We start from the raw sequence: 13371 nt of genomic DNA on the forward strand, positions 1-13371 counted from the left end.
GACAGGGCGTTCCAAATAACGAATCCCCTGTAAGCGATTGAGTTTTTCATAAAGTTGGTGTTGTGGTGGATTTGTGGGAAAGTCTTGTGGAAAAGGCCTATTTCACATTCAAAACCACCGGGTCGGCCGAACAGTTTTGTGTAATGGAAAACGCCCTTAGACCAAGCCAAAACCAGCTATCAACATGTTGGGTTCTAAAAACATTTTGTTTCAAGAGACAGACTTATGATATCTTTTAGACAAACAGTATCTTATCGCTTTGGTTTCCCCAAAATTTGGTTCTAGATTCTACAGGCTGTGCATATGACTATGTTGAAATTTTTGACGGGAAGTCAACAGATGCTCCGAATCTTGGCAAGTACTGCGGAGGCAATATGCCCGCCCCAATCCGCTCGTCCACAAATGAACTATTACTGAAATTTTTCACGGATCAGACGATATCTCACACTGGCTTCGTCGCTAGGTATACCGCCGAATCTAAAGGTGAGTATTGAGTGACTTATTCATTACAAATGAAGTACGTTGGAAAGCATTACTTTTTGTTATCTTCATGAAATTCAGGGCGAGCTTTTTATCCATTATATGAACTGTAAGGCCCGGTTCAGACGCCGTACTTTTCATGAGCCGAACTCAATTCGAATTTGGACCGACCCAAATTGACAAAAGTACGCCTCTTGATTCAGACGCCGTACTTTTTGGCCGTTCCGAGGCCGTTCCTAATACAGTTCCAATAAAATCAGTAAAAATACATTAAAATAATTTATGAATTAGGATCGGCACATGAAAAGTACGGCGTCTGAATCAAAGTCGTTCCAAAGGCGTTCCACAGGCGAAATTCTCGGCCAAGCCAGGCGGGAAGAACGGGTGAGCCGTTCCATATTGAAATAGCCGTTCTAATTTGATTCAGACGCCGATCTTTTCATGTACTAATTAATTCAAGGAATTAGGTTCGGCTCATGAAAAGATCGGCGTCTGAACCGGGCCTAAGATTCCAAGAGAGTTAGCATCTTCACACGTCCTTCCATTATGTAAAGACCCCACCCACATTAATTCGTTTACGTTTGGAAACCGACGTATAGATTTAGATGCGTTTACACCTGTTGTATCGTCCACTCTTCATCGGTGAAAACGCTGATCCCTTTATTCAAAAATGGACGCAATCTAAACGTTTTCAAAAGTGAAGACGTTTATGGATGGACGGGTAAAAATGAAGCGTCAACTTAAAAGCCTATTTCAAAGCATCGATTTAAGACCAAAGTTAAATATGGACAAGTAAAAACGATTAAAAAACGATCAGTGTGGACGCAAACCACAACATCACCAACATCTTCGTCTGAATGAACACGGAGTTTTCTTAAAACGTCAGTGCAATTAGGGCCTTAACGTAACGAATATGTGTCATTTAATTTTTGTATTTCTTTTGTTTCTATCATGTAGCTATTGCTAATCCCTGTATAGTAAACAATGGAGGATGCAGTGATATTTGTTCAAGGACGACTGATGGAAGGGTTTGCTTGTGCAACCCAGGATTCTCTCTGGATTTTGACGGGATGACTTGCATAGGTATGGAGGTTGCTCCCTTTTTTCGCCTTTTTCTTTTCATAAAGTTGAATTGATTATGCTGAATGTAGTCTAATTTTGGGTGTAATAGAGGTCAATCCTTATTTCGAAAGCTTGATATGATCGAGCCAATTGCATCACTCGCTTAAACAGCGAAGAGGGATTCAGGGGGTTCAGTTCAGTGATCGAACTCACAAAGAAATAAGGACCTCGAACACAGCAACGCTATCAACAAATATATCAGATGGTTACCCATGTTAAGGCCTGGCAAAACGGGGAAACATATTTCTTGGAACACCTGCAGCGCGCGCATGTTTCCACAATGCTCCCCAGTTTTGCCACACGGGAAAACATTGTTTCCATCGTCAAGTTTGTTTCCAAGAAGCAAAATGTGCTTCTGCTACACGGCAGAAACATTTCGTGTTTCCACGCGGCATGGAAGCATGGCAAAACGAAGAAACAGTTATGGAAACATGTTTCCAGCATGTTGCTGGGCCTTTAGGCTTAACATAAGCTTCTACTTGTGCACACCTTGCTTGAGCGAGGTCGCTAAAAATGATTCAAACGTTATTGAAATGGAGAGGATAAATTGACAAGAATTCTTTCAAAATTACAAACCTTGAAAAAGTTAGCTAATAATCATGTAAACGTGATACGATAACGCGTTTGCTCTACCTTGGGAACTAGAAACGTTTCTTCAAAGCGCAGCAAAAACCTCTGGTATAGTGTAGGGTTGGTAAGACCACCACTACAAAGGAAATTATTTTAAATGTTAAATGACAAATTTAATCTTTCTCATCAGATATCGATGAATGTATTATCAACAACGGCGGCTGCGAAGATACTTGTGTGAATACCCCAGGCGGATTCCAATGCACATGCAGAGATGGTTACGTCATCGACACAGATAACAAGACATGCGTCAGTAAGTCTTTCATTATTTTGGTAGTGACGGTTAAATGTTCTGTTCTCAATCATCGCAGTCGCTATGCGACTTAAGCTCAAAAGTGGGGAATCGCTTAGCATCTACAAAAGCCTGTTTAGAACAATGCAATGAGAGGACAGGTGCAACACTTGAGAACATCCAAAGTCTTATCGCACGCTACTCAAATCGACATAAGAGCTTAGTATGTACAAGAACGTTTGTAGAGAAATTTAATTTTAACTTTTCTCTTCAGATGAGAACGAATGCGCAACAGGGAATAACAACTGCCAGCAGATGTGCCGTGACACAGAAGGCAGTTATTACTGTGAGTGTCACAAGGGATACAGAATCGGTGCGGATAGGATCACGTGTGAAGGTAAAAGGAAATACTTCTGACGTCATGCATTTTTCCTACCTCTAGGTCTGTACCTGAGCCGGATGTCTCATCAGTGATCATCTCCTGTTTCTTTAGCGCCTAGGACTTTTAATCTTGTTGGGATCTCTCAACAATTATTCGCAGTTATCCATCTATAGTCCCAGATGGAAAAAGGCGCTTTGAGAGTAAAATGCCTTTCCCCTGACGGGTAAAGGCGATTAAATTGGTGTCTTAACTTTCAAACCAAAAGTAACAAATACCGTGCGCGCGCTGAATAAGGTTTCAAACAAAGGAAAAATCAGTATGGGATCTGCCGCGATGTAATGTCTGATTTTGGAATATCAGTTGACACCAGCAAACTTGTAACAGGCGACGACTGTGCAGTGCAACGTTTTCAGTTAGTAAGCATTTTTTTTTTCAAATGTTTTCAGATGTAAACGAATGCAGTTTTCCAAAGAGCTTTCATCACTGCTCACATATGTGTGTTAACACGCCCGGGAGTTATTACTGTACGTGTAATAAAGGATTCAGGCTCAGTGCTAACGGAAAAATCTGTAGAGGTAAGAACTTTTCTTCCTGTCTTTTTGCATTTTAGTCCTGGTTAAATGTGGTGTTGAATAATGGCTGCATATGACAGTAGGGAAAGAAAATTTTGCATCGTTCTAAGTTAATATGATACTTTGGAAGTAAAACCTATATTGGTTTGGAACTTTTGTGTAGTGGACATTTTCAGTAGACATCTCAGGTTTGTAAATCCATCTACTTCTTTGCCATCAGGTGTCTGAGTGTCATCCAGAGGCGCCTTTTCATGTTTACCTTACAGAACATCTAAGTTCATTAGTTCTGAGTTTAAACCAACTTACAAGTTAAAAACCGCACACATGTTCTATTCTGTTGATTTAAAGTATTTCGTTATTCTCTATTTTCCAATTGCCATAATGCACGTTGTTTGCCCCCTCAAATTTTGCATAAACTATTGTTTTGGAAATATGCAGTCCTTCCAAGAGAACTTGAAAACAATAGTTTATGCAAAATTTGGGGGCAAACAAAGTGTATTAATTGTGGGCAATAAGAAAATAGAGACTACATTCTATACAGAGCCACTTCCATTGCCTCACTTAATTTTCATCACTGAACAATGCTGAAAGAAATTAATGCACCACAGTTTAAGCACGCGCTATTCTCTCAGTGGCTACAATAACGATTTCGGTACTTTGTTTAGATGAAGACGAATGCTTGATGGGAGGAGCGAAGTGTGAGCAGCGGTGCGTCAACATCCCGGGAAGTTTCTACTGTGACTGTTACCAAGGTTACCACCTTGACGACAAGCTGCCTCACAAGTGTGTTGATACTGACGAGTGCTTGGAGGACAGACCTGACTGTCATAAGTGCCATAACCTTGAAGGAAGGTAAACTTACTGTGGTTGTGCATCTGTAAGTTTTCGCCAGTCAGTCAATCAGTCAATCAGCCAGTCAGTCATTCGGCAGTCAGTCAGTCAGTCAGTTAGTCAGTTAGTCAACCAGTCAGTTAGCCAGCCAGTTAGCCAGTCAGTCAGCCAGTCAGTCAGTCAGTCAGTCAGTCAGCTTGTATTTTTCAGGGTTTCCCCTTCAGTTTCACCGATACAAATTATGGGAAGACGAACGAAATGCGGCGAGCAGTAAGGCCGGGTTGAGGCCGAACTTCTTGTTTAATACGCTTGGTTAGATTAGGAATGTGTGATGGGGCCCTGTTAATCTGGCTACGTCCAAAAGCTTATTCGCATTTCTGTTTCTACCTTTTAAATAACCTCTTGTCTTGACTAATAAACCATTTTCTTATTTATCTTTTTACCAGTTTTCGTTGTGAGTGTGACGAGGGTTATGTTACAGCCGACAACGAAACACGCTGCGCAGATATTGATGAATGCGCAGTAAACAATGGCGGATGCTCTCAGATTTGTGTCAATACCGAAGGGTCTTATATGTGTGAGTGCAGCCCGGGATATAACGCCACGGATCCTAAGTAAGTGTCAAAATTTTGTGCCTTAGCTGTTAACTCGCCCTTTTGATCATATCTAGACTGTTCCAATGTACGTTTGATTTCCCAACTTAGCCCCAAAATATTTCCTCACTACCCCAGAAATCAGTCTTTTAGTTAGATCTATCTTTCAAGGTTACTCTCAACGAAATCTCTTAATTTTTATTTTAAATTTCAGATCTTTGCTACTCATTTAGATAAAGCATAAGGTAGAATTTGTTGAAATTAAATTTACAAAATCGTTTAAAGGACACGAGATACGCTAAAAGAGTGTTTCTCAGTTTTTTTGGACTAGCTAACTTAACTACTCACTCAGAATAGCCCCTACCAGAGAGTTTGATATGTGCTTATCTAGGCTTATTTTGTGTATTTTGATATTTGTATTTAATATTGGAAGTTTCTTACATCTTACAAAGAAAAAAAAGACACAATTACTTACATACACATACAAAAGATCTAGGCCTATCGTATTAAATGATTCATTCAGAGTGGATATTTCGCACAAAACTGCCAGAGCAAAATCTTAAGCCACGTTGGAGTCAGAATGCAATGTTATGTAGTTATCGGAGCTACAGGCGTGAAATTGAAACCATTTGCAAATACAGGAACAAAGACGACATCCTTGTCGTCGCGGATGATGCGAAAGGATATTTTAAGACGTTTTAAACTATGAAATTCTTTTTGTACAATAGTAACCGATGAATACGTGTTTGACAATTAGAGCGGTTTTCACTTGAGTGTCGAAAGTAATTCGCGTTTGCTTTGGTTTTTGCATTACTACGCTTTGTGATTGGTTTAAAATTCTCGCGCCATTTCTCAGCCAATCAGAAGTAAAACCAAAACCAATCATGACGCGTTCGCGCACGTTTTCCCGCGCTTCGTGCCGGCTACATGTATTTGCTTCGAGTTTTGATTGATTTACTGGATTGTCTGGGTTCTTTGTGATTGACCAGAGTGATTACTTTGGTTTTGGTTTTACGACACTCAATTGAAAACTGCTCTAAATCGACTCATGCGAGTAACTTCTTTCTTGCAGGTCAATCAACTGCGAAGACATCGATGAGTGCGCAAAGAACAATGGGAAAGGAGATTGTGACTACGCGTGCGCGAACTCTGCTGGTTCATTCCGCTGTTCATGTGCCGTGGGCTTCTACTTAGGTGCTGACGGCTTGTCGTGTCATGATATAGACGAATGTAAAATTAATAATGGAAACTGCTCTCAGAAGTGTGCGAACACGCGGGGAAGCCACTCGTGTGCCTGTTATGATGGTTACGTCAACACCGGGCCAAATGGAACTGATGTTATTTGCATTGACATTGGTAAGGCCGTCACTCATTGGCTGTTACTTTTACTTGTCTTTTTTTTTTGTTTTGGCTTGTTTCTTTGTTTGTTAACATGGTTTGTTCTTTCAACTTGAAGGTATTTCGCCCTCTTGGGAAAAAAAGTTAAAATGTTCTTGCCATCGATCCTTACTTTTGGAAACTTGCAGCAAATCGTCTTAGAATTTAGTACTTTTTGTATACATAATATCTTTAACACACACACTGATGATGACCTTAGAGTCGACAACGTCATCCCTTTTTAGTCTTTTTAAAATTATCTTTAAATTAGTTTCAAACATTTACAGTACAGAAAAAAGGAAAAACATGCAATGAAGAGAACCATGTCCAACACAGGCCTATAACGTTATAGCAACACCCGCTGAGTGTAAAGTAAAAGTAGAGAAACAATGAAGAAATAACGAACAAAAAAAGAAACATTAGGCATCCAAAATGTAACTGCTAATTTCCTAAAAAGTTTTATTCTGGGAAATGTCGTCCACCCCTTTCCCTACGGTGTACGATTGTCTAGCTGCTAAATTTAGTATTTGCTCACAATAGATGAATGTTTTGACGAGATACACGAGTGTGACAGCCTCGCTAAATGCCACAACACCCCTGGTAACTACACGTGCCAGTGCCCCAGCGGTTACACTTCGCAGTGGAAGGACTGTGTAGGTAAGGAACAAAACTATTAATCATTCGTAATAGTGTGATCGTCCAGGTGAAAGCGGTACTGAAAAAAACTGTTGTTGAAGACTGACGTTTCGACAACCCGAGCGGAAGTCATCTTCAGAGTCAAGACTTGGAAGATGACTTCCGCTCAGGTTGTCGAAACGTCAGTCAACCAACAACAGTTCTTTTCATAACTACTCTTACCCAGACGATCACACTATACGAACTACTGATACTCCTGGGTTTAAACCATTTACAAACGATTAATGATATACACTTGAAAAGTCTTTTAAAGCTAGCTTATATGAAAAACAGCCGGTGCTTTAATTTCAGTGGCATCTCTCTATTTCACCAGAACTTATGTTTAAGATAAGGTACATAGTTTTCCATAGTAAATGAACTTTCGATTTGCTAAAATTCACATTATTAATGCGATTTAAAGATGTTGTCTGCTTGTAGCTACACTTTATCTCTATTTCATACCGCAGACTTCAAACAAGGACTGATCGATGTAAAAAAAATTAACACAATGAAAGTCACTTCGCCACTCACTAGGTAACATGTAGTCCCCTAAGGGGTAGGTAAGAGTAGTAAGACGACCTTTATCAATCATTATCCTTCTCCCCCATTATCATTTATCAACTTTAGGTGAGCACGTATCATATGGAATAAAACATCAAGCACGAAATTGGAAACGTATTTTTATTGAAACTTTTTCCAAGTCAGTTAAATTAAATGACCTGGTAAAAATAAATTGAAAGTTATTAACAAAAAGTTGTCTTCTCTCTTTTCAGATGTTGATGAATGTACCAAACCCGAAGTGCATCAATGCGAGCAAGTTTGTAACAATACTGCTGGAAGGTTAGCTTGTAGTGTACTTTCTCACAAACGTGAACAACATCTAAACTTGCCAAATAGCATCATTGCATACCTAATGAATGTATGTTTCTTGTTAGGAAGAATTACAATACCCTACTGATCTTAATACAATTCCGGGAACTGTATAAAGACCAGTATGGGAAATGTGTTTTTTTGGTTTAGAACAGCAGTTCATAAGCTAGAAGTCTGCATCTCTGGTAATGTGCCTTGAGATAAGTCTTTCGCGGGAAGGCTATTTTTAGAACGGCGTTTCCGCGAAGCAGTAGCCAATCGCGAAGAGTTGTAGACGAACACCGAACACGCAATAACGTTTTCGGCTTCGCAACGAGCTACTTCAATTTCGACTTTAAGAGTGTATCCATAAGAGGACCAGGCAACAGGTGATACAGCTCATATCACCGATTTCGCCCAAACTTAGCATAAATGTTGGGTATGGTGAGCTATTTACTGTGACAAAACATCAGCTCAAAATATTTTATTCCCTTCAAGTTATGGCACCTTTTGCAAAAATGGCCATTTTTCACTAATTTATGCATATTTAATTAGCTGACTTTGATTGACCAGTTCCACAAGAAAAAAAGACTTCTGAAAATAAATTTCACTGCATTATATTCTGTGGTTATTAGGCTTTAAGTACAATAATTCACTTCAACCGTCTGATTTGATTTCTTCTCCTCAAACGGTCTTTTGGAAGGTACACATTTCGTACTGTTGGAAATAGCCTTTAACTAGTGCCCAATATCTCCCATGAGCAACAACTTATATACATTATTCTTACATGGGTAATGAAGTCCATCATTAAACTTTACAAAAATGCAACAAAATGTCTGGGGACTTCAATATTTTATTAGTATTGAAGAACTAAACACACGTGACTTAACGATTTCTTGCTATTTCATCAAAATTCACCGAAACACAGAAGCCATTTATTTGCCTCAATTCGGCACAAAATCGGTACGAAATAGCTAATCAAGCATAAATCTATAGATAACAATCAAAATATTGGCGAAGATTGGCAGTCAGGGCATTTTTCGGAGCGTTTTCAGAGCCATATAATTCGGCAATGTTGTGATAGTAAATGTAAAAATAGCAGCGAAAGATTTTCTTCAAAAGCTCGCTCAATTCAACATTTAGGCACATCAAAGTTAAGAAACAAGAAAGTAATACTACATACATGCCACTTATCGACACACAGATGCTTTCTTTTGAAGAATTTGTTCTTCCTCGCTGCACTTCGATCCTTCGATCGATCTCAATAGTCCATTTTACAGTTGTCTACCAAGTGACCAGGCCTTTGAGTGGTAGCGAGGCTGGAGGTGACCTTGCATTGATACAAACCTCTCTGCTTTATTATGTAAATGTAACCTAGTTAGCATCAAAACAATGTGATTAACACAACACAAGCAGTGAGGTCTGTATCAAAACAAGGTCACCTTCAGCCTCACTTTCAGTCAATGGCCAGGTCACTGAGCAGACAACTGTAAAATGGTTTATTGACATGTACTGTTGCTTTGAGGCGCGATGAACTTAGCCAATACATCGTGGGTCATTCTTCGTGAAAGGTGTAAACAGGTTGTCAATAAAGTCATTCAAAGAGCTGTTTAAAGTTCACGGAAGGACACTTGTCTCAGCCAGTTTGAATGAAATAATTTAACTGGAAAATAAACAGCCGCCATGTTGTATTTGTACTTTTGAGCCTGCCGTTTCAGTCAGCGGTAAAGCCGTACACTTGGGCAAGTACGTAGTGTAGTCATCATATAGTTGTTTTACTAAATCCTATATAGGGATGTTCATAGAGGGGATACAAAGCCTAGCCCTACACAGCTATACACGCCTATACATAGCCCAACACAGCTATACACAGCTATACACACGCGTGTTCATTTGCTTTTCCTCCGCAAATGTTTGTTTTTGTCGGAATAAGTAGCGGATGGTGTTATCTACCCTCTGAACAACCGGGGCTTGATCTTAGCCTTATAAGTAGTGTGCGTTTCTTGTAAAAGTGAGAATTTTTTTCAACTTCTCCATTGAATTTTTTTGATAAATAGTTGAAGAGAAATACACTGGATGCAGTGTAATGTATGCGATGCAATCGGTTTTGATGCTCTGAAATTGAGCTCTGAAATGTCGGAAACCATTAACTAATCAGAGCAAGTTTTTCCATCTTATATCAGGTTAAAACTAGTATGTTTATTTTTTTTGTTGTTGTTGTTTCTGTCTTTTTTGGGAGGTGGGGGAGGGGGTGAATATGGACATTCGAAGAAATGGCGGTCAGGTTGTCAGCCTGGCCTGTGTACATCTATTCCTTCTGTTCAAATCGTCTATATTATATTACACTTTGGCAGCTAGGAGACTGAATTTGTACCCACTCTCTTTTTCGGGATCCCACAAAGTTCTCCATCTGTCCATTTACCGATAAACGTCATTACTGCAGTTTTATTAATTTGTTTTAGAAAGGGCTTTTATGGGGACAAATTTTTCCTCCTGAATGCCCACATTGCAAGTGACGAATTGCGGCTTCAAATGATCACCGACTCAATTTAAGTGGCTATGTGAGTTACAAAGACGCGAATGCAGACTTTTGTAGAGAGCTTAAACCCCGCATTAAAACTAAACAAATTTATTGCAAGACTAGGACTACGCAAGACGGCAAAACTTATTAGCTAAAATATAATGTTTCAACCAGCACAGGTAGTCTTCTGTCTTCTTCGAGGTCAACGCGAGGGAAACCCGTTTTATTCTTTGTTGTTTTCTCTCTCTACATTCACACCTTTATAGATATATGTATATATTTGCTGCGCCATATTAGCCTGTTCCAGGCGTTCGGTTAGTTTGGAACAGGCTAGCGCCATATAGACTGCGTCCCTAAAGGCATTTCGTACGTGAATACTTTGTTCAGTTCAGCACAGACGCTCCCCCAACTAAAGCACTTGCGCAAGAAACGATTACAAAACCTACCTCGCTATCCACCGTATAGTGATTTATCCCGTGGTAAACGTTATTCTCCAATTTTGCTGAGTTATTCATTTTTTCCCATTTATGCCCCGGGGGTAGGGGAATTTGGTCAAAAAATGTAATCGTTATGCGCGGTATTAATCACTATTTCCGCCAGGGGAGGGGAATTTGAACAAGCAATAAAAAAATACAAATGTCTGGAAAGTAACTGGGAGACGTTGACATTTTGATTTATTTAACTGTGTAGCGTCTTTTATGCTAAAAATAATTGTTTATGTTCCAAAATGACGCTAAATGGCGGTATAAAACTGCTCCGACGTTTCGGCAATACTGCCTTCTTCAGGGTGCCACCCCCAAAAAGGCAGTATTGCCGAGACGTCGGAGCAGTTTTATACCGCCATTTAGCGTCATTTTGGAACATAAACAATTATTTTTATTTGGTTGCCGTGCATGCCGACCGTTGAACAGAAAAATCAAGAACTCTGTTTCGGTGAAAGTCAAATGGAACAGTATTTTTTCTGGAAAATCTCTTCGGAGATTGACGGAACGTCAGAAATTTTCTTACCATTTGTAAGGTTTCCCAGTTCTAGTCTCCCATCCTTCAGGTCTCCCACCAACGGAAAGAAATAACAGGAAACTGAGCTACAAATGGTAAGCGACATCTATTTCAGTTAGTTTGCTAATTTTGGAAAGAACCGTTCCATTTTTCAGTGGTCATTCCAACCGGTTCTCTCCAACAAATGGTAAGCACCCTAGAGTTCGTTCAGCATCACATTGCGGTAAACACGTCAAGCTGTAGCGGAGGAAATTGTTTTCCCTACGACAATTTGAAAATATTCTCATTTTCATCACAAACGCATCCAACGAACACTCGCGGAGGAAAAGCAAATGATCGCGCGTGTGGTCACGCGTGATGGACGCGTGATGCCCAGTGAACAGCCGTACCGCTGACTGAAACGACAGGCTCAAAGGTAGAAATTCAACATGGCGGCTGTTTATTTTCCAGTTAAATTTACTTCATGCAAACTGGCTGAGACAAGTGTCCTTCCGTGAACTTTGAACAGCTCTTTGAATGACTTTATTGACAACCTGTTTACACCTTTCACGAAGGATGAACCACGATGGATTGACTAAGTTCAGCGCGCCTCAAAGCAACAGTACATGTCAATTGAGATCGATCAAAGAATCGAAGTGCAGCGAGGAAGAACAAATTCTTCAAAAGAAAGCATCTGTGTGTCGATAAGTGGCATGTATGTAGTATTACTTTCTTGTTTCTTAACTTTGATGTGCCTAAATGTTGAATTGAGCGAGCTTGTGAAGAAAATCTTTCGCTGCTGTTTTTACATTTGCTATATCACAACATTGCCGAATTATATGGCTCTGAAAACGCTTCGAAAAATGTCCTAACTGCCTTTTCTTCGCCAATATTTTGATTGTTATCTATAGATTCATGCTTGATTAGCTATTTCGTACCGATTTTATGCCAAATTGAGGCAAATAAATGGCTTCTGTGTTTCGGTGAATTTTGATGAAATAGCAAGAAATCGTTAAGTCACGTGTGTTTAGTTCCTCAATACTAATAAAATATTGAAGTCCCCAGACATTTTGTTGCATTTTTGTAAAGTTTAATGATGGACTTCATTACCCATGTAAGAATAATGTATATAAGTTGTTGCTCATGGGAGATATTGGGCACTAGTTAAAGGCTATTTCCAACAGTACGAAATGTGTACCTTCCAAAAGACCGTTTGAGGAGAAGAAATCAAATCAGACGGTTGAAGTGAATTATTGTACTTAAAGCCTAATAACCACAGAATATAATGCAGTGAAATTTATTTTCAGAAGTCTTTTTTTCTTGTGGAACTGGTCAATCAAAGTCAGCTAATTAAATATGCATAAATTAGTGAAAAATGGCCATTTTTGCAAAAGGTGCCATAACTTGAAGGGAATAAAATATTTTGAGCTGATGTTTTGTCACAGTAAATAGCTCACCATACCCAACATTTATGCTAAGTTTGGGCGAAATCGGTGATATGAGCTGTATCACCTGTTGCATGGTTCTGCCCTGTTCTCTCACGGGCACACTCTTAAGCCGTTAATTTTCTTACAGAAGTATAGCTAGTGAGTTATGCAACTGTTGCCCCCTTCTTGTTATCTTTTCTATTTTCTGGAGCTTTTGTTCGTTTTGTTTTGTTTGTTGTTGTTTTTTCCGCTCGTTCTTTCTTTTTTTCATTTGTTAGATAACTGAGATAATTTGTTTAGTGTGTTTGTTTTCCATTTTGTTTGTTTTTTTGTTTGTTTGTTCGTTCGTTCGTTCTTTGGTTCATTTGTTTGTTTGTTTAAGAGAATATGGGGTTGTAGGAGAAAGAGAGAGAGAGAGAGTCAAAGCAATTTTGTATCTAACTGGCTATCGTTTTTTATCGCTTAGTTTCCATTGTGAATGTAGAGAAGGCTATTTCCTAAACGACGACAACAAAACCTGCAGTGGTATGTAGAGCCAGTCACTGAATTGTTTTTTTTTTATAACTGTATAAACATATGTAAGTATTTTTTTTTATAAAAGCACTGCCCTCGAAGGTCACTCTTATAGCCAGCTAACCCTGTCATGTTTTGATCTCGAGCAAGAACCTGAACCTGTGTTCACAAACTTCCTGTCTTTATGAA

General features: G+C 39.3%; 1 protein-coding gene across 1 annotated transcript; it reads left to right on the forward strand.

Annotated features, from left to right (window-relative positions):
• Positions 1 to 285: 285 nt before the first annotated feature.
• On the forward strand, positions 286 to 13321 carry LOC144640274 (uncharacterized; the record flags this gene model as incomplete). Its single annotated transcript, XM_078499460.1, has 11 exons — positions 286 to 483; positions 1438 to 1563; positions 2363 to 2485; positions 2739 to 2861; positions 3293 to 3421; positions 4084 to 4270; positions 4696 to 4863; positions 5915 to 6198; positions 6760 to 6876; positions 7668 to 7734; positions 13136 to 13321. Coding segments are annotated over 11 exons (1589 nt in total), but the record flags the coding sequence as incomplete, so codon positions are not given.
• Between the last annotated feature and the right edge of the window lie 50 nt (positions 13322 to 13371).

The sequence above is a fragment of the Oculina patagonica genome, unplaced genomic scaffold (assembly GCF_052425735.1).
Source record: "Oculina patagonica isolate OP01 unplaced genomic scaffold, crgOcupat unplaced229, whole genome shotgun sequence".
Taxonomy (NCBI): Eukaryota; Metazoa; Cnidaria; class Anthozoa; order Scleractinia; family Oculinidae; genus Oculina; species Oculina patagonica.